Genomic DNA, 24,331 nt, shown 5'->3' on the forward strand with positions numbered 1-24,331 from the left:
GCTTGGTGGCTTAACCCAACAATCATTTACTTTGCTCACAAACCTGAGATTTGAACTTGGCAGGAACAGCTTGCCTCTCTTCCATGTCAAATAGGGCCAGAGGATCAACATCCAAGATGGGTTCATCACATGCTTTCAAGCTGGCTGGGGCTATTGGCTCCAGGTGACTGTTAACTAGGAGCCATGATTCTGCTCCATGGGGCTGCTTGAGCTTCCCCACAGCATGGAGGCTGGGTTCCAAGTAGGGGTGTTTCATGATACAGGAACTAGAATATGCCAGTATCTTGAGGCCTAGGTGCAGAAACATGGGGTCACTTCCACTCTACTCTCTTGGTCTAGAGGTCACAGAGCCTATCCAGATGCAAGGGGAGGGGACAGAGACCCTACTCCTTAAAGGGAGAAGGGTTGAATTTGCAGCTGTCTTTAAACTATAAAACCTACCCCATGGGGTTTTTAAGGGTTAATGTAGCACCCCCAGAACCACATTGCCTTGCAGAAAATGCTCACTATGTAGTATTACCCTTATTATTATTTGCATGGTGAGAACTCTATCTGGGTCAGCTCAGAGGACTGGGACCTGAACAGAGGTGCTAAGGCCAGTATGGGGTAGCAGGAAAAGCTTTCAGAAGGAGTGAGCAGTCTGACCATCCTGAGCTGAGGCCACCCATTTTCTCCCTCTGGCTGTGCAACCTCCAGTAGGTCCCTCTCTGAGCCACAGTCTCCTGGATGGTAAACATTCAGCCCATAGGGCGTTTGGAAGGGTTCGGCCATAATGTCTGGGAAACATTTTTGCACGGTTCCTGGCACATGATAAGTGGTAATTATTATTTTGGTTCTTAATAAGAGACCTGAAGGACAAGTTGTGTTTTAGCCAGGTTGGAGGGGGGTGGAGAGTGAGGGAGAGCATTCTTGGCAGAGGAAACTGCACCTGCAGATCTGGGAGGGGAGAGATGGGCCTAAGAATGGCAGGATGTTCTAAGAATAAGTGCTAGAGTGGGGAGGGAATGGGTGGAGTGCATGGGTCTAGGTCAGGCAGGATCTGGAAATGCCTTGGATGTCTCTTGAGGGCCCTGGGGAGCCATGGGAGGGCTGTGAGCAGGGAAGGGGCAGGGGCAGCTCTGGGTGTAGAAAAACTCAAGGGCCACGTGGGGAATCCATGGACTGTAGGAGGCAAAGCTGAAGATAGAAGGCTAGACAAAGGGGCAGGAGGAGTGGACAAGGCTTATGCTGGGGCCTGGCCAATGGGAACAGAGAGGAAGAAATAGGACAGAGAGATGTAGGGGGTAGGAGGGGTGGGATTCAGAGATTCACAGGGGTGAGGGGGAGGAAAGAGGGAGGAAGGCGCCCCAGCCTCTACATAGGTGGTGGAACTGTACTTGAGATGGAGAATCCAGGAGGAGAGTCGGGTTAGAGGGAAGATGCTAAGTTTAGTGGGATGCAGGGCATGGAGGCTCTAGGGGACTTGGAGATGCAGTTCTGGGTCTCAGGAGAGATGACTGGGTGGGAGATAGCCACTTGAGACTTGGTCCTGAGGGTAACAGGAAGTCATGGGAGGGTTAGGAGCAGGGCCAGACATGGGTATATCTGAGGCTGCAGGCAGGACAGAGTGGAGAGGCCAGGAGACTGGGGAGGGGGAAGCCTGAGCTGAGGCCAAGGCTGTCAGAGGTGAGGCTCTCTGAAAGGTCACCTCACCCTCCTCCAGGAAGTCCTCCAGGCTTTGTTTCCAGCTGAGACTCAGGTCTTACTATCTCCCCCTTGAGAGTGGAGAGGTCAGGGGTCAGGCTGGGCCTCCCCTTAGGAGGGACCAGCTGATGAGGACCAGTGGGGTGGGGTGGGTGGCTTGGCCACCAGATTGGGTAGGGGATCCTGGTGCCTCCCACTGATTCTGGCTCCCTTCCCCGCCCAAGAAGCTACCAGTCCTGTCAGACTTGTCCCGGGAGGGACAGGTGCGGGCCCTGAGTCTCACTCCAGTGTCCTCCTGGGTGCCGCAGCACCATGGACACCTCACAGGCTCTGCGGCTCTTCCTGCTCCTGGGTGAGTCTCCTGCTCAGCCCCTTCCCCACCAGGCTCCCCTCTTAGCAGCCCCCCAATGCACTCCCCTCCTCTCTTCTGCAGCCTCCGGAGTAGGGGTGCTTGCTCTCAGAGCCTCTTCTGGAGTTCAGCGAACCAATTTCATCTTGGACTCAGAAAGCTCTTCCCGGGGCCCGGATTTGAATGTTTCTTTCATTAAACCCCCTGGAGGGAAATTTCTGGATCAGCCTCCAGGTTCAAGAGCCACTGCTGATATCCCCCATTCCAAATGGATTCCCGAGGCCCCGAATTCAAACGATGTACCTGGGTCCTTCTGGTCAAATGTTTCTGCTGGGGACCAAAAGTTGGGCCTGAAGCCCACCATCCCTGGGATCCCTGATTCCCAAGGACTTCCTGATACCTTGGGTTCTCAAGTTCCTGCCAAAGACCCAGAGCCTGCCTTTTCTGTTAAGACCCCAGCTTCAAACATTCCTGTTCAAGTCCCTGACGCTCACGTATCTGCGGAGGGCCCAGGTTCAAAGTTCTCCCCTGAGGAGCTGGATCTTAAATTCTCCCCCCAGAGCCCTGAACCCCAAGTTCCTGCAGCAGCTGCCCCAGGGCCAAGCTTCCCCCAGCAGGTGGGGGGGCCTCTTGCTGTGCTGGTGGGGACCACCCTCCAGCTCCCCCTGGTTCCAGTCCCCAGCCCTGGACCCCCTGACCCTCTGGTGGTCTGGCGCAGGGGCTCGAAGGTGTTGGCAGCAGGGGCCCTTGGGCCAGGGGCCCCCCTGATCAGCCTGGACCCTGCTCACAAAGATCGCCTCCGGTTTGACCAGGCCGGAGGAGGCCTGGAGCTCGCCTCCGCCCAGCTGGAGGATGCTGGGGTCTACACGGCTGAGATCATCCGGGCTGGGGTCTCCCGGCAGACTCGGGAGTTCACGGTGGGTGTGTATGGTAAGTGGGCTCTGAGGTCCAGAATGCAGGCTGTAAGGGCGGCTCTGCCATACCTTTGGGGTGGTCACTGCTGCTGGGAGGGTGTTTCCTCCCCCGAAGAAGGGGACAGAGGAGAGGACCTCTGGGTTGCAGGGAGAAGAGGGGCTGAGGGCCAAGACCAGGGCACCTGAGGGAAGCGGGACCTGGGGCCCTCGACTCCTGAGGTCTCCGGAGGAGAGAGCTGGAGAGACTCGCGGGTCTGTGGGGAGGGGACTGGGCCTAAGAGGAGGCCCCGGCTGGGGCTGGAAGAGCCGGGTGGCGGCGGTGGGGGGCTGGGGCTTGGAGTCCTGCACCTAAGGGAGGAGGCGGCCGGGGCTGGGTCCTGATCGCGGTCCTCCTGTCCCAGAGCCCCTGCCTCGGTTGTCCGTGCAGCCTGAGGCCCCGGAGACAGAGGAAGGGGCGGCCGAGCTCCGGCTGCGCTGCGTGGGGTGGAGGCCGGGCTGCGGGGCGCTGAGCTGGAGCCGGGACGGACGCGCCCTGGAGGCAGCGGACCCGGAGGGAGCGGAGGCCCCGCGGATCCGCTCGGAGGGCGACCAGCTGCTCATTGCGCGCCCGGTGCGCGGCGACCACGCCCGGTACACTTGCCGCGTCCGCAGCCCCTTCGGCCACACGGAGGCCGCGGCCGACGTCAGTGTCTTCTGTGAGTGGGGCGACGCCTCGAGCGGGGGCAGGGCCCTGGGGGCGGGGGCTGGCGGCCCGGCCTCCGCGGGCCGTGGAGGAGTCCCGCGTGACCCCGGCTCCCGTGGCTCCGACCCCTCCCTCCGCCCAGACGGCCCGGACCCGCCGGTCATCGCCGTGTCCTCCGACCGCGACGCGGCCCCCGCGCTCTACGTGACCGCGGGCAGCAACGTGACCCTGCGCTGCGCCGCCGCCTCGCGGCCGCCCGCCGACATCGCGTGGAGCCTGGCCGACCCCGCCGAGGCCGCGGTGCCCGCGGGCCCGCGCCTGCTGCTGCCCGCCGTCGGGCCGGGCCACGCGGGAGCCTACGCCTGCCTCGCCGCGAACCCGCGCACCGGCCGCCGCCGCCGCTCGCTGCTCAACCTCACGGTGGCCGGTGAGCGCAGCCCGGGCCGCTCGCAGCCGCGGGTAACTGGCGAGGACAGTGCCGCGCGGGGCGCGGGGCCAGCGGGGCGGGGCCCGGGAGGAGGCGCGGAACCGGCCCGGGGCGGGGACACCCGGGGGGGCGGGGCGCGGGGGCGCGGTCGGCGACTGTGCGGCGGGCGGGGCGAAGGCGCGCGCGGGCGGGGCTGCAGCCGAGCGGGGCTGACCCCGAGGTCTCCCCCTGCGCTTCACAGATCCGCCCCCCGGGTCCCCACAGTGCTCCGTCGAAGGGGGTCCCGGGGACCGCAGCCTTCGCTTCCGCTGCTGGTGGCCCGGTGGGGTCCCCGCCGCCTCCCTGCAGTTCCAGGGTCTCCCCGACGGCGTCCGCGCGGGGCCCGCGCACTCCGTGCTCCTGGCGGCTGTCCCCGCCCACCCTCGGCTCAGCGGCGTCGCCGTCACCTGTCTGGCTCGCCACCTGGTGACCACGCGCACCTGCACTGTCACCCCAGGTGAGAGCGGGTGGGACGTCTTTTCTCTGTCCTGAGGAGGGCGGGGTATTTCTTAGCTCCTTTGAGCAATAAATGGTTGAGAACAACGCGGCTTTCCCAGCCCAGGACCTGGCCCATAGTCTACTTAAGTCTTCGTTACGGATTCAGATGCTGAATGAGGGAGGGAGAAAGTGAACGGATGGCGTTTCCTCGCTTAACTAAGGCGCCGAGGTTTCCATGTCTGGATTCACCAAAGGGCACAGGACTTGTTCTTTGACTTTGGGGCAAGGTCTTGACTTTCCTGACTACGTTTCTTGCACCTGCAGAGGCCCCCCGAGAGGTGCTCCTGCATCCAGTAGTGGAGGAGACACGGCCGGGGGAGGCAGAGGTGGCGCTGGAGGCCTCGGGCTGTCAGCCCCCTTCACGAGCATCCTGGGCCCGGGAAGGGCGGCCCCTGGTCTCCGGAGGCGGCGGGGGGCGCCTGAGGCTCAGCCAGGATGGGCGGAGGCTCCTCATTGGCAACTTCAGCCTTGACTGGGACCTAGGAAATTACTCCGTGCTGTGCAGTGGGGTGCTGGGTGCTGGGGGCGACCAGATCACCCTTACTGGTGAGTTCTGTCCTTCCCCAGAACCCAAAATTCAGGTCCTCTGGTTCTCTCTTTCCTCAGACCCAGGAGTCCAGGCCCCCAGTGCCTCCTCCCTCAGACCCAGGAGTCCAGGCCCCCAGCCCCTCCTCCCTCAGACCCAGGAGTCCAGGCCCCCAGCCCCTCCTCCCTCAGACCCAGGAGTCCAGGCCCCAGCCCCTCCTCCCTCAGACCCAGGAGCCCAGGCCTCCAGCCCCTTCTCATAGGCACCAAAGTCTGGGTCTTCAGGTCCTCTTTCCCTGGGACTTATGAGTCCAGGCGCGAAGCCCCCTTCCCTCTCCCATCTGGGACCCACAAATCCCGCCCCCCATCTTGATCCCTCCAGGACCGTCCATCTCCTCATGGAGGCTGCAGAGAGCCCAGGATGCAGTGGTGCTGACTTGGGATGTGGAGCGTGGGGCCCTGATCAGTGGTTTTGAGATCCAGGCACGGCCCGAGAGGCCTGACCCGGGCAGAGCCACTACCTACCAGGACTGGGTCTCCTTGCTCATCCTGGGGCCTCAGGACCGATCAGCCGTGGTGCCCCTCCCTTCTCAGAACCCGGGGTCCTGGGCCTTGCGTATCCTGCCCACCCTGGGGGGCCAGCCAGGGACCCCATCACAAAGCCGGGTCTACAGTGCAGGTGAGTTGGGGCTGTCAGAGCCCTCTCCTGGCTGCCTCCATCAGCCTGTTTCCTTGGACCCTCCTTCCCCCTGTATTAGTTTCCTGGGGCTGCAGTAACAAAGGACCATGGACTGGGTGGCTTGAAACCACAGAAATGTGTCCTCACACAGCTCTGGAGGCCAGAAGTCCAAAATAGAGGCGTCAGCGGTGCTCCCTCAGAGTCCCTGGGTGGGAGGCCTGCTTGCCTCCTCCAGCTTCTGACGGCGCCTGTGAGCCCTTGGTGTTCCCTGGCTTGCAGCCCTATCAGCCCCGTCCCTGCCTCCAGCTTCCCACAACCCCCCCCCCCCCATGTGTATCTGCGTCTTCTCCCTGTAAGGAGACTAGTCATACTGGATTAGGATGCACCCTCATGATCTCATCCTGACTTGATCGGTTGAATTGTGTCTCCCCCAAAAGATACATTGACATTCTAATCCCCATTACCTGTGAGCGTGACCTTATCTGGAAATAGAGCTGGTGTGGTCAAGTCAAAATGATCTGCAAAGACTCTATTTCCAGATAGAGCCACGTTCACAGGTACTGAGGGAGGGGAGGTGTATTGAGTTTGCTCAGCAATGGATCTTCACCTGGTGGAATGCTGGGCACACGATAGTCACTCAGCAAACGTTCTGGGAACTGAGACTCCTGGGCTCTGAGAGGGCTGGGACGCGGGCCTCAGGAAACAGGCCCTGGCTCTCACTCCCCTTCTCCTCCTCTGTCTGCCCCCGCCAGGCCCCGCTCTGGGCCCCGCGGCCATCGCCGGCATCGTCCTGGGCTCCCTTCTGGGCCTGGCGCTCCTGGCAGCGCTCGCCCTGCTGTGCATCTGCTGCCTGCGCCGCATTCGGGGTGAGTGAGGGGCCAACGGGGAGGTTCCCTAGGTAAACCCCGCTGGAGGACTGGCTGCACCAATCAGCGTGCTTACAGGCCACAGGTCCACCTTTCGGCCTCCATATCAGCCAATCAGATTAAAGGCTCCACCTTTCAGCCCAGCTTCCTTTGCCATTGGCTGGGTGGTCATGTTGGAGCAGCCAATGACGTGTTTCTCTGGATTTTTTTCTTCCTCTCTCTTTTCCAGGAGGGGCTCCCAAGAAAAAGACGCATCTGCCCACCTTTATGCCTGTGGTCCCCCCACCGGAGAGGAAAATGCAGAGCGTGGCCCCCGTGAAGACTCCACAGCCTGTGCCCCTCAAAGCCCCGCCAGAAGATCCTAGCCCAGCCCGGGCCTGCCAGGTGAGCGCGGGTGCCCATGAGCTCCCGAGACAGGGCAGAATTTCGTGTTTAGTCGGGAAGATGAGATGGCCTGAGTTGTCTTCCTCCAGCTTTCCTTGTTGGTTTACAATCCTGCTAAAATTTTATGCTTTTAAAATATATATAAAAGCTGGACAGGGCTTCCCATCCAATGTTTATGTATTTTAAAAGAAGAGTGATATTCCAATCCCCCCCCACCCCAAAAGGTAAGATGGGACCTTCTTTATTTATTCGTTTTTCCATAGAAATGGGCAAAACTTCCATTTTTCTCTCTGAGGTGGGGTGGAATTTATTTTTCCTGGTAAAGTTGCATGTCTCATCTCTCCCAAGGTTGGCTAGACTTTTTTTTATTCCTTGTAAATGGAGGAAACCCAGCTAATTTCTGAATAATGGGAACTAATGCTAGAAAAGGGTGAGTCATGTCACATCCAGGGTAAGCCCTGAGGTTGTTCCCAACCCCTCCTCCTTCTCTCTCTTCCAGGTCACCAGCCCCAGTCCAGTCATCTCTCCAGGTGGGGGCCCGAAGACTGTTCGGGCAGCCACACAGGTGTGACCAGGACTATAAGGGCCTGCTCTGGGCAGGGCTTCCTGTCTCACCTCAGCAGCACGCAGAGCCTTCCTGTCCTACTGTGACCCAAGCTTGGACCCTGAAAGTGGGACTTCTGTCTCCCTCTCTCACCTCAGAAGACTCTACCGGTATTTGTGTAACTAAGGAGGTGGGACTCCTGAGCTGGAGACTGCTGCTGACCTAACAGTGTGGTTTGCAAACCACCAAGCAGGCAAGATGTACGGGCTCTGCAGCGAACAGGCAGCTTGGTGTACAGCTCTGAGCCAGAGAGGGGGGCCCACCTCATCTCTGAAAATATCTTCCTACATCCACTTCTGCCTCCTCCAGGCCATGCCCATCCCGCTTCCAGAGTCTTCATTTTAAAACAGATCATATCACACGTTCTCTCTTCTTTAAACCGGTCTCTGGCTGCCCATTGCCCTTCAGATGTGGTCCAAGCTCATCATGACCTTCAAAGCCTCGTGGTTTGACCTCCTTTGGCCTCTCTGACCTCCCTTCCAGTACTTCCCCTGCCACTCCAGTAGCACAGGCTTTCTCTCTGGCATGTTATTTTCCCCCCAGGCCTTTGCCCCTAGAGTTTACTCTGTCTGGAGCACAGCTCTTTCTCCTGTGTAAAGGTGACCACTGCCATCTTAGAAGATGCTCCTCTAACCCCTGCCTCAGTCATGGGTTAGGTCCTAGAGACCCTGCATCTTACGCCTCTCATCCATAAATACATAACTACTTCTTTAACCTCTGACTCTCTCTCTAAACTGAGAGCTTCATGGAAGCACAGACCATGTTGCTATCCCCAGAAGTTAACACACAGCCTGGCACACAGTGTGCAATCAGTAAATATAAGCTAACTGATCAAATGTCTTGGTACCAGGCAAGGGCTGGGTTTGCTACTGCTCTCCCCAGCAGGATGCCTTCCTTTTCCAGCAGGGGTTCTCACTGGAAATTTAGGGTATGCACCAATGAAGGGGTTTTTTTTTTGGCTGCAATTAACAAAATAAATGATGGAAAGAAACATGGAAGTCGGTGATTTCAGGCTGGTGCAGCAACTTAGTGACCCCATCAAGGACCTGGGCTTATTGCATCCTTCTACTCTGCCATTCTCAGTGGGTTGGCATGTTGTCTCATGTAGCAAGATGGCTGCTGCAGCTCCAGGCATCACATCTTCACACAACTGTGGTTTAAAGACAAAAAGAAGGGAGCTGGGTTCTCTTCTCATACACCTCTCCTCCACCAATCTCATGAGTGGGGGGAAAAGCTTTCCTGGAAGCCTACCAGAAAACCTCTCTTGTGTCATTGACCCAAAACTGGTCATATCACTCACTGCAGGGGAGCCTGGGGGACCAGGCAGCTCAGCCTGTATCATCGGAGGTGGGTCTGACAGCAAAGAAAAAGGAAACAAGTAACTAAAGGCAGCCAGCATGTCTCAGGGAAGGAAAGGATGTGAAGGGTTCTGGTTAAAGATTGAAGTGAAAGAGGCCTTTGGGAAATAGAACTCTTGGATCATTTTGAAGAGTTGAGGGCTGGAGTCCTGGGTACCTGGACTCTCCATATCTCTTTTATATCAGTTAGAGTTGTCGTTTCCTTGATCACCGGAGACAGAAAAACTTAACAGAAATTGGCTTAAATATACAGGAGACTTTGCTTGTATAAGTGAAGGTAGGCCTCAGGTAAGTTTTGATCCAGCAGTTCAAATGATATCATCAGGTCTGTATACAGACCTTCCACTCTGCATTCCGTAGTGTTTCTATCATTCTCAGGCTCCACAGTCTGTCTTGCCCACCATTGCTGTCCCCACGTGCCCAAGATCTCTCCACGTGAGGGAGAAAAGCAACTGCACAGCTCTAGACCTCACATCATTGAGTCACCTTATCCAGTGGAGGACCATCTCTTCTTGTGAATCCATTTGGCCTTGCTATTAACTCTCTCATTAGCTTTGAACCAATAACAGTGGGTAATGGGCTTAAGCCCATTAGGGGCCACCTCTGTACCAGGCCAATTTCAAGTCTGCCAAAGAGAAAGGAGACATGAGAATGACGCTGGGGAGGCACCACCAATGACTGTGACCCTTTGACCTCCATGCACCCAAATCCTTAATGACATCGACACCTGCAGGCAGAGACTTTGGAAAAAGGCGTTTATTGGTGTGGTGGTCTCAACACTCCCCATGAATCGGAACACACGGCCCCCAGGGCCCTCCCACCCCCTCCCTTGTCTCCCTCCCCCTCCCATCCCCATCCCCTGGACCCTGGGAATGGAAGACAATGTGGGATGGGGCCCACGCCCCTGTCTGAGGTACAGTCACTGCCCCTTGCCCCCGCCCTGGCTCTGCCCTTGTCCCTCCCAAGTGCTGGGTGGTGTGGTTCAGGGTGGGTGTTTATAGAGGGTCTCCCGGGAGTCAGAGCTGGTGACGTGGCGTCTTGGTCTGGGCTCGGGATGTCTGTGTGAGGCCTCTCTCTCCGGCTGTTCCACTGTGTGTGGTGTGGTGTGCCAGGGTGGGGTATTTCTACAACCAGAGAGAGGCTACAGCCTCTCAGCGCCCCTCCTGACAATGCTGCCCACCCTTGGGGGAATGACAGCTGGTCACTGGCTACGGCTGGAGCCAGAGGGCTGTTGCTGGTCAGTCGCTGGTGTGCGTGGGGGGCGTCAGGCCAGCCTTTGGGAGGTACAGGTGGCGGAGAGTCCAGGGAATAGAGCAGCTAACCCGCAGGTGTGGGCCAGCTCAGGGACGCTGAGGGCAGCTGGTTGGTGCTGCAGGTGGCCAAAGGGAGTGGGGGTGGGGTGGGGAAAAGCACTGAGACAGACAGGTGACCAGACACCAGCCTGACAGTTGGATGGAAGCACCGATTGGCCCAGGAGGGGGCCAGAAAGTCCAGGGGAGAGGGGGGCAGGGAAAGTGGGAAGGTCTCAGGCCGCTGAGCCAGTGATGGAGCCTCTGGCTACAGGCAGTTGGTGGTTGACAGCAAAGGGACCCAGAGCCCAGATGGAGATCCCCCACCTGCCCACAAAGGCTGAATGACAGCTTGACAGGTGAGTGCCACACCCCTCCCCACTCCTAACCTGCCCAGGAGACACCTTTTCAGCAGGGAGGGGAGGGGGCGGTGTCCGTGCATATATTGGGAAAATACAGGGGGCTTGGAAAACCTCCCTCACAGCTTCTACCACGAAGCCCCCGTACCTACCTCCAGCCCTAGGGGAGAGGCAGTGGGGGTGTCAGGGAGGGAAGATGGAAGCCCTCTTCCCCACCCTGCCCACCCACTCCCCCCCACACACATACACACACGTGCAGGCTCACACACACACACCCGCTACACACATGCAACCCAGTTGACAGCCTGAGCTAAGAGAGGGGTGGGAGTGGTGGGGGTGGGTCACAATCAGAAACGTGAACGGTGGCGAGAATGGCTGTAGAAAGATGCATAATTTTGCGTTATCCCTCACAGTGATGGGTTCTCTAGAGATCTTTCTTCCTCCTGTCTTCTTCCTCGGCGGCCGAGAGCTCTTCCGCCCCTTCGAGACCCACTCCCCCTTTTTTCTCTTGCTCTCGGCCTCAGGTCCCCGCAGGGGGAGGCGAGCTGCACTGGGTGCTTCCTACACCCTCCACCACAGCCAGCCCAGGGCAGAGAGGAGGGTCAGGGGTCCTGGGGGCCTCGGGGCTGAGTTCTCCAGGGATCCTGGGCCTGGGGAAAGAGAGAGGGTCACGGAGGCGGACTGGGGGGAGGAGGCCCGAGTGTGTCTCTCCCAGGTGCCCGAGGTTCTTGTTTAAGGCTCCCTACCGAGGCCATTCTGAGCCTTTCACTCCATGTGCCTGCTCTTCTATCTTTCAAAATAGTTTTTTAAAAAAATTGATTTTAGAGAGAGAAGGAAGGAGAGGGAGAAACATGGATCAATTGCCTCCTGTAAGTGCCTGGAAGGGAGATCGACCCCAAAACCTGGGTATGTGCCCTGACTGGGAATCGAACTGGCGACCCTTAGGTGCAAGGCTCAACCAGCTGAGCCACATTGGCCAGGGCGCTCTTCTGTTTTGAGTCTCGGCATCTCCTGGAGCATTTGTCTGTCTGACTTCCCTGTTTTTCTCAGATCGCCACATCTTTTTCATCAGCCTGGGGCTCTCAACATCCGTCTGTCATACAGTCTCCATCTATCCGGCGCTGCCACCAGGCATCTCACAGGCAGCATGTCCCAAACTGCACTCTTGGCTCTGTGGCCGGCCTGGCTAGGCCCTGCCTCCCCACCCCCACTATTTCTCCACTCCAGGACTTCAGCACTACATCCCCACACACCCAGATGCTCACCCAGCCTTGGAATCCCCTGGCCTCTACCTCCCTCCACCCCCAAAGCACCTCCCTGAGACAGGCATCGTCACCCCCCCCCCCCCCCAAGCCTGGGTTCCTGCAGTAGCCTCCTCTCTGGGCTTTTGCCCCTTTCTGCGCCCCCCACAGCCCATCTCTGGAATAGCAGTCGAAGCGATTCTGAGAAGCGTCCACCACATGCCGCTCCCCTGCTCAGCAGCGCGCAGTGGCCTCGCCCTGAGGTAGGATAGCCTCTCGACCACGGCCCAGGAGACACGCACTCTCCCTTCCTCTGTAACCGCAGGCCCCCGAGTGCTGGTCCCCTGCCGCGCCTTTGCGGCGCCGGTCCGCAGGCCTGGCACAGCGGGCTGCTGCTTACCCCTCGGGTCTCCGTCCAAAGGTTACCCCCCAGGAAGCTTTTCCCGATGGGCTTATCTAACGCTACCACCCCATCCCATCCCCAATCCTATCGTATTTTGCTTATTTATGTGTATATGTGTGTGCTTTTTATTTTATTTATGACTGCTTGTTCATTGCTTTTCTGCTACTGGACCGTAAGTCCTGCGAGCCCTTAAACCTGTGTCTCGTGCACTGCTGTGTCCGCAGCGACACGCCCAGCCCTTAGTGGGCGTCCAGCGAACCCGAAATCACCGAAGGGATCGGGTTCTGGTTCAATCAAGCTGCTCGCGTCCCAGCGCCCTTCTCTTTGCAAAGTTCTGGGCGAGTCTGGGGGCTGTCCCCGGGGGTCCACCGCCCGGGCCCCGCCCCCGCCGCCCAGGCCCCGCCCCCGCCGCCGCGGCCCCGCCCCCGCCGCCGCCGCCCGGGCCCCGCCCCCGCCCAGGCCCCGCCCCCGGGCCCCACTGCCCGCCGCCCGGCGCTCAGACGCACGCAGGAGCCGCATGGAGGCGCTGGAGGCTCCGAGCCGGTTGGCGGCGCGACACGTGTAGTTGCCGTAATGCCGGGCGCTCACGTTGGCGAACAGCAGCATCGAGCGGGTGCGCTCCGTCTGCACCTTCAGGCCCTCGGCCGTGCCGCTGCTCAGCCTGCCGGGGACCCGGGTCAGGGGCCGGGCCGTGACGCCCTCGGGGCGCAGAGCCCAGACCCTCGACTCTCAGGCTCCCCAATTCCCTGGGGAACCCCCCGCCCCCACACGGATCCTCGGAGTCTAGCTCCCTAGGGGTCCCCGGCCACTCCCACCGACGACCCTCTCTAGGCACCCACGCCCCTCAGGGACCCTGGACTCTCCCGGTGTGCCCCCCAATCTCTAGGGGCTCCCAGACCCTGCTGGCCCCCAGCCCGATGGTCTCCTAAAGCTTCCCCGCCAGATCCTCAGCATCGACCCCCGACTTTCCCCCTGAATAGCCCGAGGAGATGGAGCTCCAGCGTTCACCATCGTCGGACCCAAGCTTCCAGAAAGTCCCCACCCTCTCGCTCTGACGCCCAACGAACCCCCACCCCCACCCCGTTCTCCGCACGGAGGACCGCGCCCCCCTCCGCGCGCCCCGCGCCCCTCCCCGCGCGCGCAGGCCGAGGTAGCCGGGCCGCCCTCCCCCCACGCCCCCGGCGCTGTCCTCACAGCCTGTCATCCTTGTACCACTGGAAGTCCGCGGGGGGCACGGCCATGGCCTCGCAGCGCAGGAGGGCAGCCCGGCCCAGGGCCGTGCGCGCGCTGGTCACGTCCGTGATGGTCGGAGGATCTGGTGACCGGAGAGCGTCAGCGAGTTCTCCCAGCCAGGTGGGGCCTCAGGGTCCCTCCTCCAGCCCCCCCCCCCAGAAGCCCAGGCCCCGCCCTCTCCTGCCCCAGAGCCCTCTCGCCCAGGGACCCAGGGCCCGCCGGCTTCCGCGCGCACTGCCGGGGGGCTCACAGTTGACGGTGACCAGCACGCGGCGGCTGTCGGGTGCTGAGTTGACCCCGTTGTGAGTCACGCATTCATATTCCCCAGCCTGGCCCCTCTGGATGTCGGAAATCTCGAGGATCTCGCCCTCAGAGGTGAAGCCGTCTGTGGAGGTTGGGAGGGGGAGGGGCAGGGCCGGACACAAACACTTAACACGGGACAACACGGGCACAACACGGACACACATCAGCGGGGCGGGCACCACAGGGCCTGGTGTGCCCGGGGCCAAAGGGAGACAGGAGGGGCTGGGGCGGGGGGCGAGGCGCTGGGATCTGCTAGGGGAGGGCAGGGAGTGGGGATCCGGGCTCAGTAACTAGAACCCAGTGGGGAGGGTCCTAGAATTTAGGGGTGTAGGGGATCCAGAGAACTGGGAGCAAGTGACTCGGACCATGAGGCTCAGATGACCCAGTGGGGGAGGATCAGGGATCTGACTGGATCCCAGGGGATCCAGTGATTGGCACCATTGGTCTGCAAAGACCCAGTGAGTGAGGGTCTAGGACTCGGCAGGTGGTGGTGGAGATCCAGGTAAAAGGCGCTGTGGGATCTAGGGGTCGGGGAAGTCACGCTCAGGCACCTTGGCACTATATTGGGAGTAGCCTGGAGCAGTGGTTCTCAACTCCACCATCAGAATCACCTAAAGGGCTTGTTAAACTGTGATGAGGGTGATAGTGATGGGGGGGGCAGGACAGCTGATGCTGATGCTGCCATTTCGGGACCACACTTTGGGAACTGCTGGGCTGGAGCTCCCAGTAGCGATGTAGTGATGTGGCCAGGAGGTGGGATGTGGGTGGGCATTGGCTGTAACCCGGCTCAGGCCATCCAGGGGCAGGGATCCGAGTCCAGGAGAATCCTGTGGCTCGTGGGGAAGACACTGGATATTGGGGGTAGGGGAAGGGTGGAGCGCGGGGAGGAGGGGCGAGGTTGGGGTCTAATGGATGATTTGGAGGAAGTGGCCCAGGCCTGGGATGCCAAGCGGTGAAGGCTTTAAGAATCTGAGGTCTGCCAGGGAAACAAGGGGATCAGGGTGGAGGGGGAAATCAAGTCATCACAAGGATTAGGGGGATCAGGAGTGGGGGAAAGGAGGGGCCCAAATTGTGGAGTAGGGGAAGGGGCTTGGGCCAAGGGTGAGGTCCTCACCTCGAAGCTGCCTCCAAGTGACGGTGGGCTCTGGCCGCCCCACAGCCAGACAAAGCAGGTTCACATTGCCCCCCTCATTCACCGTCACAGGCGAGGAGATGTTCACAATGCGGGCGGGGACTGCGGGGGAGGAGACAGAGGTCAGCGAGAGGCAGATATGGGCTCCCAGGACCCAGGAGTCCAGGCCCCCAGCCCCTCCCCCCTCAGACCCAGGAGTCCAGGCCCCCAGCCCCTCCCCCCTCACACCCGGGGTCCAGCTGACATTCCCTGTCTTTCGCTAAGATTTCTCCTTTCTCTCTGCCTCTGGGCCTGGCTTCCTAACTTCTGTCTTCCTCACTCTGTCTCTCCGCCTTCATCCTAGCTTGGTTTTTCTATCTTCTATTCCGAGTTTCTCTCTCCCCATCTCCATTTTCAGTTATTTGTTGTTATTATTATTTTTAGTTAACTTAGTTAACAAATACATGGCGCTTACGGTGCGGCAGACCCCGCTCTCAGCGACTTACGGAAACAAAGTCACCCAGCCCCCTCGGCCGCCCGTGGGGCACACGCGGCTGCTCATCAGTTCCACCTGCGGGTGGGTTTTGTTTCCCCACCTGATCATGTCTCCAGTCAGGATGCCAGAGTCTAATTGGCAGGCTTGTTGTTTTTTGGTTTGTTTCATTTCCAGCAGCATAAACACTAACAGTGCCCCTTCCGATTGCTGATGCCTCAGATTGGATGCACCTGGGGGGTCCGAGGCTGCCCGCCTGCCCAGGGTCCCTCGGCTGGTGGTGGTGCGGAGGCCGGAGCCCAGGCGGGCTGGCTCCCGGGCAGGGCCTGTCCTGGCCCCCTGGGCTGTCGGTGTGGCTGGGTTCCCGCCTGGGCGAGGGCTCCCTCCCTGCAGCCCATTCCTGATGCCTCCCCGGCCCCCTCTGTGGGTCCCTCCAGCCCCTCTGCCCGCTGTGAGTTCGGACATCCTGCCCCGCAGGGCTCGCCTCTGCACACCCGACTCGTTTTCTCCCTGGGCACCTGGGGTCCCAGCTCTGCACCCGGCTGAAGGTCTCAGCTCAGACATTATGCCTGGGAAGCCGCCTCTCCTTGGAAAATCACCTTCGAAGGAGTGGGGACAGCCTGATCGGCTGCTTCTCCATCCCCGGTGCCTGGAGCACTGCCTGCACACAGTAGGCCTCCATAAAGGGGGCTGAGTCAATGAATGTAGGCTTCCTGTGAGGACGCCATCCCCTCACCCTGTAGCTCTCCTGTCTTAGAAGCTGCCACGCTGAAGGGTCACTCTCTACGTGACTGTCCCTCCCTCTTCTTGGCTGAAACCCGCAAGGGCAGGGTGGGGTCTGCCTTCCAGGAGGGTGGGCCCCCGCTGCAGGCTCACCGTGCACTATGAGGTAGACCTGCGTGGTGTGGGGCTGGCGGCGGGTCTGGAAGGAGCAGGTGTAGAGGCCCTCGTCGCCCAGCGCCACCTGGGTGATCAGGATGGAGAACTCCTCGGGCGTGTTGACGAGCAGCCGCACCCGCGGGTCACCGGTCCAGCGGTCGTTGCCAGCGTACAGGATGTTGGAGCGGTTCAGCCAGGCCACGCGGGTCACATGCTCGTCAATGAAGCAGCTGCGGGGGGGGGGGGGGGGGAGGAAGGTTCTTCTATCCCCCACCCCAGCCGGGTCCTCCCACAGCAGGGGCTTGCAGCAGGTGGGGGAGGCCCACCACACCTCCAGGTCCCACCGCAGCCCTGTGAGGTAGAGGTGACTGTGCCCACTTTACAGGGGGGTAAAGTGAGCTCCAGAGAGGGAGAGATGTGAGCTCAAGTGCACCTGGGATGGTAGCTGATAGTTTTTGAGTGGTGGTTGTGCTAGAGACCTGGAAAGAGGACAGGCCCTCTGGGAGAGAGGGACAGAGACGCATAAAGCTGAGGGACACAGACACAGAGAGGGGCACAGGGACCCAGAGTGGGCAGAGGCAGAGGTCTGGGAGATGAAGATCCTGGCTCTCGCTTGCTAAGCAGCCACAGTGTGCCGTGCTCCCTCAGCTCGGGGTGTGGGTACAGACCTTCAAATCCCCACAACAACCAACACAGTGGTTACCACCCCTCCGCCCATTTGACAGACAGGGACACTGTGGCCCAGGGTCTGTGCCCTGATGGCCTCTCCTGACAGTAAGATGCGGGCTGTGCCCCAGGTCAAGATTGTTTTCCCCAGGGAAGGGGAGAGGGCAGGGCTGCAGTCTCACGGCGATCTGAGTCCCATACCTGAGGGTGGCATTGTCACCTTCGCACACCGTGTAGTTGTCGGCAGGTGAGCTGAACTCCAGGCTCTGGGACAGCAGCCCTGGGGATGGGAGGGGCAGCTCAGCACAGCGGGACTATGCTCATGTGCATGCACACACACACACACACACACACACACACACACACACACACAATCTGCCTTCGCAGACATTCTCCACATCCACTGCACACAGGTTCACTGATGTTTCCAGAAACACACACATCAGACACACTCAGAGAAGACACACGCAACATGTACCTTCCCACAAGCCCACACTGACTAAGTCAGACTGGTACACACAAACCTACACACCTCTAGAGACACTGAGACCATACCCCAATCATAGCACATGAACACATGTGTACACAAGACACATGTTCAAGAGCACACACATGTTCACACATACACATATATCCACAGGTACTGTGTACAGGGACACATACATATACACACACATAAATGCAGATACATGTGTACACATAAAAACACATATGCACATACATGCATGCACGACATATTCACAGAGAAGACATGCATAGATTTTAAAGTGCATAGATACATATACATAGGCAGATATACACGTACACATATGCAACTAACACACATACACAGATGCACACAAACATACACACAGATGGACATGGCACACAAACATTCAGACATGAGTACACAGATATACACATATACACAGAAACATGTACCTATGCAACCAACACCTGCAGACACATATGTGCACACATGAATTCAGAAACACGTGGACAGACACACACATGGAGCTGGCTGCATGCACTCAACACCCATGCATGTGCACACAGACATATAGATACATAGACGCCAGCGCACATGCATACACACACATACATGCATATATTCACTGGACACACATCTACCACAAATGCACAAACACACCCTTAGGCATGGTGCACAGCCACACACAAACCTTTGCAGACACACACTTTTACACAGACACACCCATGTGCCCATGCTCACCCGGACACGCTCTGGTGGGCACAGGCCCACTCCTGCCCGCACACTCCAGTGCAGCTTGCAGGCCCCACGGCCGGGCAGGGCCCCCACCCCCACCCATTCATCTCTCTGTGGACGGTGGCCAGCAGGCTGGACCGGAGCCAGGGTATGGGGGCTGGGCAAGTGGAGGCGGCCGGATGGAGACACACCAGGCTGGGGAGAGGAGGAGGCCGGATGACCTTGGACGCCTGGGAGGGAGGGCCCTGCCCTGCCCCAGGGCGAGGAGCTAATTAATCTGATGAATTAATTGCCTGAGCCGCCCCAATGACTCCCGAGGGCCCTCTCCATCAGCAGCCCCTCAGGGCAGGGCTGGGGCAGGGCCAGTGCTGTGGGCGGCCCTCACCCTGGCTTCACCCAGTCACTCCCGGGTGGAGGGAAGGGGCCGGCCCGCCCCAGCTGTGCGGAGTGGACAGCACCACACACAGCCCTGGAACAGCAGGAGATGGCCAGTGGATGGACACACACACACACGCGGTCACACACACAGCCACCAAGGCCCAGGAAAGACGTACAGAGCCATCGCCAGGCAAAGAAACAGTCCCACACTCAGTCACAGGAATGGCGACGGGCCCTGCTCAGAGGGACAGACCCACACACACTCAGGGTGACGACACAGCCTGGGACACACCCCTAGTGGAAGGTCAGTGAGAAAAGACAAGTCTCTCTCGGGAGCGCTGCTGTTGTCATGGTCAGGCACAGAGGGACATCCCAGGCCAAGCAGTGTTGTACACTGAGTCCCCCCCCATGTACAGCACAACTGAGTTACATGGACACCAACAGCCTCCCACACGCAGGTGCAAAGTCTACACAGTCACAGCCCTACCTTGGGGGCCATCTTCACACACACACAAGCTGGCCTGATCCTGAGTGACACCCCCAGCCCGGGGGGCCCTGCTCGTCCCCACCTCCACTAGAGTTTCACGCATGAAGCCACAGCCTGCGCACTGACACAAAGGGGCTGCTCTGGGCCAAGAATCAGGCACACACAGTCATGCTGTCACCTACAATCAGATCACACATGGTCATATCCACACACACACACGCGCGCACAAACAAACAGGATTTGTCATACTCCTGGTCACACATGTCCTGGGCCAGGGCCTCTCCACCGAGGCACCTCTGGCATTCAGGGCTGGAGGATTCTGCACTGTGGAGCCGTCCAGCCCGGTGGAGAATGTGAGGCCGCACCCCGGCCTTCACCCACTAGATGCCAGGAGCTCCTCCCAGTGCACAGTGGTGACAACCAAAACGCCTCCAGTCATTGTGGAATGTCCCTTATGTGCCCCTCCACACTTAACCGCACCTGTCCCAGTTTAAAGGAGGGGAACCCCGCCTGGGGTTACGGAGGGAGCTGTCCAAGGTGCTGCAAGCTTCACAGACACCAGGGCTCTTGGGCTCAGCCCGACTCCAGCCAGGAGCTGCCACAGGAGCTGGGCCCACACACCAGGCTCTGGCGTGAGGAGCGGGCCCCACACCAGCAGCCAGGACCCTAAGCAAACGTCCTGGCCGATGGAAACAGACACAGACAACCCCCTTCCCAACACACAGGACTGCGCAATCCCTCCCACGGCTCCGTGCTGCGGCCCGGAGCCTCGTGTCACTCTCCTGCCTTGCCTCTCAGTGCGTGTGGGGCCCAGCTCTGTCCATTCCTCTGTCTCATGGTTTCCCACCAAATGCTTTTCCTTCTTCAGGGACCTAATATAGTGGGGCCTCTTCTGGGAGGGATGGTGTATATAAGCCCAGGGCACCTTGGATCAGGGTCAAACCTCCTCCCAAACTTGCTCCTCCAGGACAGGACCCGGGGCAGAGCATCTCTGTGTCCCAACATGCCAGCTCGGGCATAGCTGAGGGCAGTCCTAAGTTTCTTGAGGGCAGAGCCTGGGTCTGACTCAGGTCTGTGCCTCCAGCACCTCCCAGCACAGGGTCTGGCCCTGGAAGGCCTTGGGAAATACTTGTTGAATAAATGAATATAATAGATGCCTGCAACATGTTTCTCCAACTCGAACTCCTACTCATTCTTCAAGACCCAAACTCAAATGCCCCCTCCTCCAGGAGGACCTCTCTGAGTGTTCACGGCAGACAGTCTCCACTCTCTCTAAGGGGTAGCTTGGACTCAGCTGTGGCGTATCTCCGCCTGACCCGGAATTCCCCGAGGGCCTGAATCTTGGCTGTATTCCCCACAGCTGGGCTTAGCTCAGAGCAGGGAAGTGTTCGAAGAGGGAACAGAAGGTCTCTAGAGACTGGATAAGAAAGCCCTGGGGAGCGAGAGCTGGGAGGTCAAATGTCTGCCCCACCATTTCCTGGCTGGGTGACTCCCACCACCAACCTGAGTCTCAGTCTCCCCATCTGTAAAAGAGAGAAAAATAAGAGTTCTTCCCTCTGGGGCTTTGTGAGGGAGTCCACAGGACATATTAGCAAGATGTCTAGCTCAGTGCTTGGCATGCAGAGAGGGCCCGATAAATGCCAGCACTTTCTTTTTAAAGAAGCATCTATTGCGACCCCTGGGTTGGGGTCAGTCTCCCTGGGGGTGGGGCTTGGGAAGGGCAGGGGTGTCTGGGTTGTAAGCTGCTGCGTGCCCAGCACCCACCCCCCTAGCTGGCGATCATTCAGATGCCCCATCAGCGTCTGCTCGACACCTGAAGGAAAGGCCTGGGGGGCTGGCCGCCCAGGTTCAAAGCCCAGCTCTGCCTCTGTGTCCCACAAGTTACTTCACCTGCCTGGGGCTCAGTTTCCCCACCTGTGAACAGGGGTGATCATCCTGCCTCCCTCATCAGGTGGGAGGGGAGAGGAAATGAGGTCATTCAAGGACTGGTTTCATGCAGAGCCCGCTGGTTAAGCACCGCCAACGGCTGCACTGTGGGGCAGGTGCCAGCCTGTAATTATAGGGGTCTGGCGGTGACTGGAGGGAGCCCCCTGTTTGATAAATCGAGGAGTGAAGGTTGCAGGTGGGCGAGCGCCCCTCTCCTGAGGGAGGAAATTTCTAACAAGCTGGTGACCTTGACTTGGAGGAAAGAACCTCCTGTCATCCCTGGAAGGAACTTAGGCAAAACTGGGACCTGCCAATGTGAGGGGGTGCTTGGAATACCACAGTCCTGGAACCCACAAAGGGGGCCAGGAGTCTGTGTGAGCCGGAGGGGGTGTGGGGACATGCTGGGATGGGGTGTGTGGCTCTGGCAGGGAAGGCCGGTGAGAGGGGGGGCCTGGCCTCGCTGCCATGGAGGAGCCCCCAGACCCCTCTTTCTTACTGCTGACCTTGGAAGTCCAGGGGCCATCTCATCACTGATGCCCAGACTCTGAACGCTGAGCCAAGGGCCCTGGAAACTTCCGCTCGGGAACTGCCCCGCAGGAAAAAAAATTAAAGCTAGAACAGTATCTACAGATGCCCAAAGGTAGAAAAAAGCCCCCCGCAGAGGAATGGGTTAATTCTGTTCCTACCCTGTGGAGCTCTGCAGGTCAGACTGCCCAGGGAGAGTGGGCAGGGACATGCTGTAGGGGATGGTGACCTGCACACATTCCTCCCACAATTTGGAAAACAAGAGAGGAGAAGACGCAGTTGCGTTTCTCCCAGGAGCTTTTCCTCGGGAGCCCCAGCTCAGTGGGTGGGTGGGCAGGCGGGCTGCCTTCCGCCTGCTGGTCGGTCTCAGCTCACCAGTCCCCCAACCTCCATGCCCTCGGTTCTCAGGTGGGGAAGCTGAGGCCCAGGGGGGGAAAGCACCTGACCTAGGCCAGAAGCCACCTCCCGGCTGCCCAAAGCTCCCAGCCCAGGATGTGTCAACACCAGGAGAAGGGGGAAGGGGGAAGTGGGAAGCTATCTTGAGAGTGAAGGGGGGGGAGAGTAGGGGGCGGTGAAGGGAGAGGGGAGGGAGTGAGGGGAGGAGAGGGAGAAGGCTAGAGACAAGGCAAGGGCAGAGAGAAAAAAGAGGTGCCAGTGACTGAGGGGACACGAATTCCCAGAAGTCAAGGAGGACGCAGCTCGCGTGAGAGCCAGGAAGGGACAGGGGCACGCGGCACGCGATGATGGGAAGCATTTCCAGAGGCAGGGAGGGACAGATGTGAGACTGTGCTGAGACCAGCAGGGATGGAGAGACAGAGACCCAGAGACAGAGACACAGGGAATGACACCTAGAGCCAGGGAGCCTCCAGAAACGCCTGAGACACCTAGAGAGACACAAAAAGACAAATGACAGAGACAGATGGACAGAGGCGAGCAGTCAGAAAGTCAGAGTGAGAGGCCGCTGGAAGGAGCACTGAGAGCGGCCGCAGGAGGGGGGGACTGACGCTGGCACCTGCTGGGGCCCGGGCCCTGGGTCCTGCGGCCGCTGGCTGGCTGCTGACCTGCGTGCATGCAGCCGGGCTGGTGTGACCGGGCTGGTGTGACCGTGGGCGGCTGCTGGGCTGCTGGTGCCAGGATGCAGGTGCTCCCGCCACCCTCAGTGAGGGCGTTTAGACCAGGCCCGTGTGGGCGGGAGGCCGGGAGCCTCACTGAGACCGTTGGGGGCTCTACGTTGTCCCCAACTGTGTGTCGCTGACTCTGTGACCCTTGTTTGGAGGCAGAGGGCTCCAAAAGCACTGAATTGCCCCTGTTCCTGGCCTCCGGCCTCCTTGCCCACTCCTGCCTTCCTCAGAGGGCACCTTCTGGCCCACCTGGGCAGCACCCCCTGCTGGGGAGACACAAGGTCCAGCTACACATCCTCTATCCGGAGGCTTCCCGGTGCACCCCCTGCCCCCCTTTCCACTCTCCCCTCTCCCTGCACAAACCAGCCCCCAGCCCGCCCGCCTGGGAGGGGTGACAGTCACCCTTTGGCCCCTGTTGGCCCTTCCCGTCCTTCTCAGGCTGCCAGGCTCTCATCCTTCCAGTCCGGGGGGGGGGGGGGCAGATATTCAGACAGAGCTCCCACATCTGCCCCCAGCTCAGTACCCCAACCTCCTGGACCTCCATTCCCCACATAGCTGCAACCCTCCAAATGCCAACACTTTCCCCAACCCACAGGACCCAGCCGGGGGACCAGACCCCCGCCCCCTTCTTTTTCCCTGGCCCTGGGGCTGAAGTCTCTGGACACCCCTGCCCCCTCCTCATACTGACCCTGGGAAGACCCCATCCCCCCACCTCTGCACACGAACGCCAGCCCCCGCCCTCAGGCCAGGACCCGTCGGGGGCCCGCTCCCCGCGGAGAGAAGACCCCGACGGGGCAGCCCCCGCCCCCAGCTCGGCCCCCTCCGCCCGGAGCCGCGCACTCGCGCCCCAGGCCGGGACCCGGCGCCCGCGACCCCTGGCCGAGCGGGAGGAGCAGACCCCAGGCCCAGGCTCGCGCCCCGGGACGCGGACGGTGCCCCGGGCACGGATCCAGGCGCCCGAGCACCCCGTTCCCAGCCCGGGGACGCAGCCCCCGCCCGGGCCCAGACCGCGGCGTCCGGGGCGCCCCTTCCCCGTCTGCGGGTGCAGCCCCGCCGCCCCCAGTCCCCGCCCGGCCGCGGCGTCCCGGCCGAACCCCCGCCCCCGGCGCTGCGGTACCTCGGCTGATGACGGCCAGGCCGGCCAGGGCGGCGGCGGCGAGGAGCCGGAGCCGGGCCCCGGGCGCGGGGGGGGGCATCGCGGCGGCGGCGGCGCGAGGGGGGAGGGGGGCCGTCCCGGGGCGCGCGAGGCCTAGGGGGAGAGGGGGAGGGGGAGGGGGACCCCGCCAGCGGCTGCACCGGCCCGGGGGGGCGGCGGGGGCGGGGGAAGGGGCTGGGGGGGCGCGACGAGGCGGCCGGAGCTGCAGCAGACCCGGGGAGGGGGGCGGCGCTGACGGGCAGGGAAACGGACCAATCAGGGCGGGCGGGGGGCCGGGGAGGCGGGGCCCAGGGGGGTGCTGGTGGGAGGGAGAGGCCTTTGTTACTGCGGCCCGGCCCCTACCCCCGCCCCACGTCCCCGCGACACCCTCGGCCCAGAACCCCGGGCTCGGGCGCTTCTCCCGGCGCCCACCGCCCTCCTGCTTCGGGTCCCAGTGTCATCCCCGCTCAGACCCAGGGGTGCAGGCCCCCAGCCCCTCCGCCCTCACACCCAGGGGTCCTGACCCCCAGCCCTCCCCCCTCACACCCAGGGGTCCAGGCCCCCAGCCCC

The 24,331-nt window shown here is 60.5% G+C and overlaps 2 protein-coding genes across 4 annotated transcripts; one reads left to right on the forward strand and one right to left on the reverse strand.

Moving 5' to 3' along the window:
* Positions 1-1,971: 1,971 nt before the first annotated feature.
* Positions 1,972-8,646, forward strand: VSIG10L (V-set and immunoglobulin domain containing 10 like; the record flags this gene model as incomplete). Of its 2 annotated transcripts, none has more annotated exons than XM_081118491.1 (10): positions 1,972-2,035; positions 2,117-2,962; positions 3,348-3,641; positions 3,771-4,055; positions 4,297-4,551; positions 4,857-5,138; positions 5,500-5,796; positions 6,549-6,662; positions 6,892-7,046; positions 7,546-8,646. In XM_081118491.1, the coding sequence occupies 10 exons, from the start codon at positions 1,996-1,998 to the stop codon at positions 7,615-7,617; spliced, it is 2,640 nt and encodes an 879-aa protein (XP_080974617.1). In that variant the 3' UTR covers positions 7,618-8,646. The 2 variants fall into 2 exon arrangements, with proteins under 2 accessions (XP_080974617.1, XP_080974618.1); XM_081118492.1 differs by having other exon boundaries at positions 1,996-2,035; positions 2,267-2,962.
* A 1,101-nt stretch (positions 8,647-9,747) lies between these two features.
* IGLON5 (IgLON family member 5) lies at positions 9,748-23,845 on the reverse strand. 2 transcript variants are annotated; one of them, XM_081118599.1, is made up of 8 exons: positions 23,744-23,845; positions 17,187-17,265; positions 16,317-16,549; positions 14,951-15,070; positions 13,784-13,918; positions 13,495-13,615; positions 12,807-12,961; positions 9,748-11,306 (listed from the first exon to the last, which is right to left on the reverse strand). In XM_081118599.1, the coding sequence occupies exons 1-8, from the start codon at positions 23,820-23,822 to the stop codon at positions 11,218-11,220; spliced, it is 1,011 nt and encodes a 336-aa protein (XP_080974725.1). In that variant the 5' UTR covers positions 23,823-23,845; the 3' UTR covers positions 9,748-11,217. The 2 variants fall into 2 exon arrangements, with proteins under 2 accessions (XP_080974725.1, XP_080974724.1); XM_081118598.1 differs by lacking the exon at positions 23,744-23,845 and adding an exon at positions 18,196-18,309.
* Between the last annotated feature and the right edge of the window lie 486 nt (positions 23,846-24,331).

This window comes from Miniopterus schreibersii (assembly GCF_964146895.1).
Source record: "Miniopterus schreibersii genome assembly, chromosome: 18".
Classification (NCBI taxonomy): domain Eukaryota; kingdom Metazoa; phylum Chordata; class Mammalia; order Chiroptera; family Miniopteridae; genus Miniopterus; species Miniopterus schreibersii.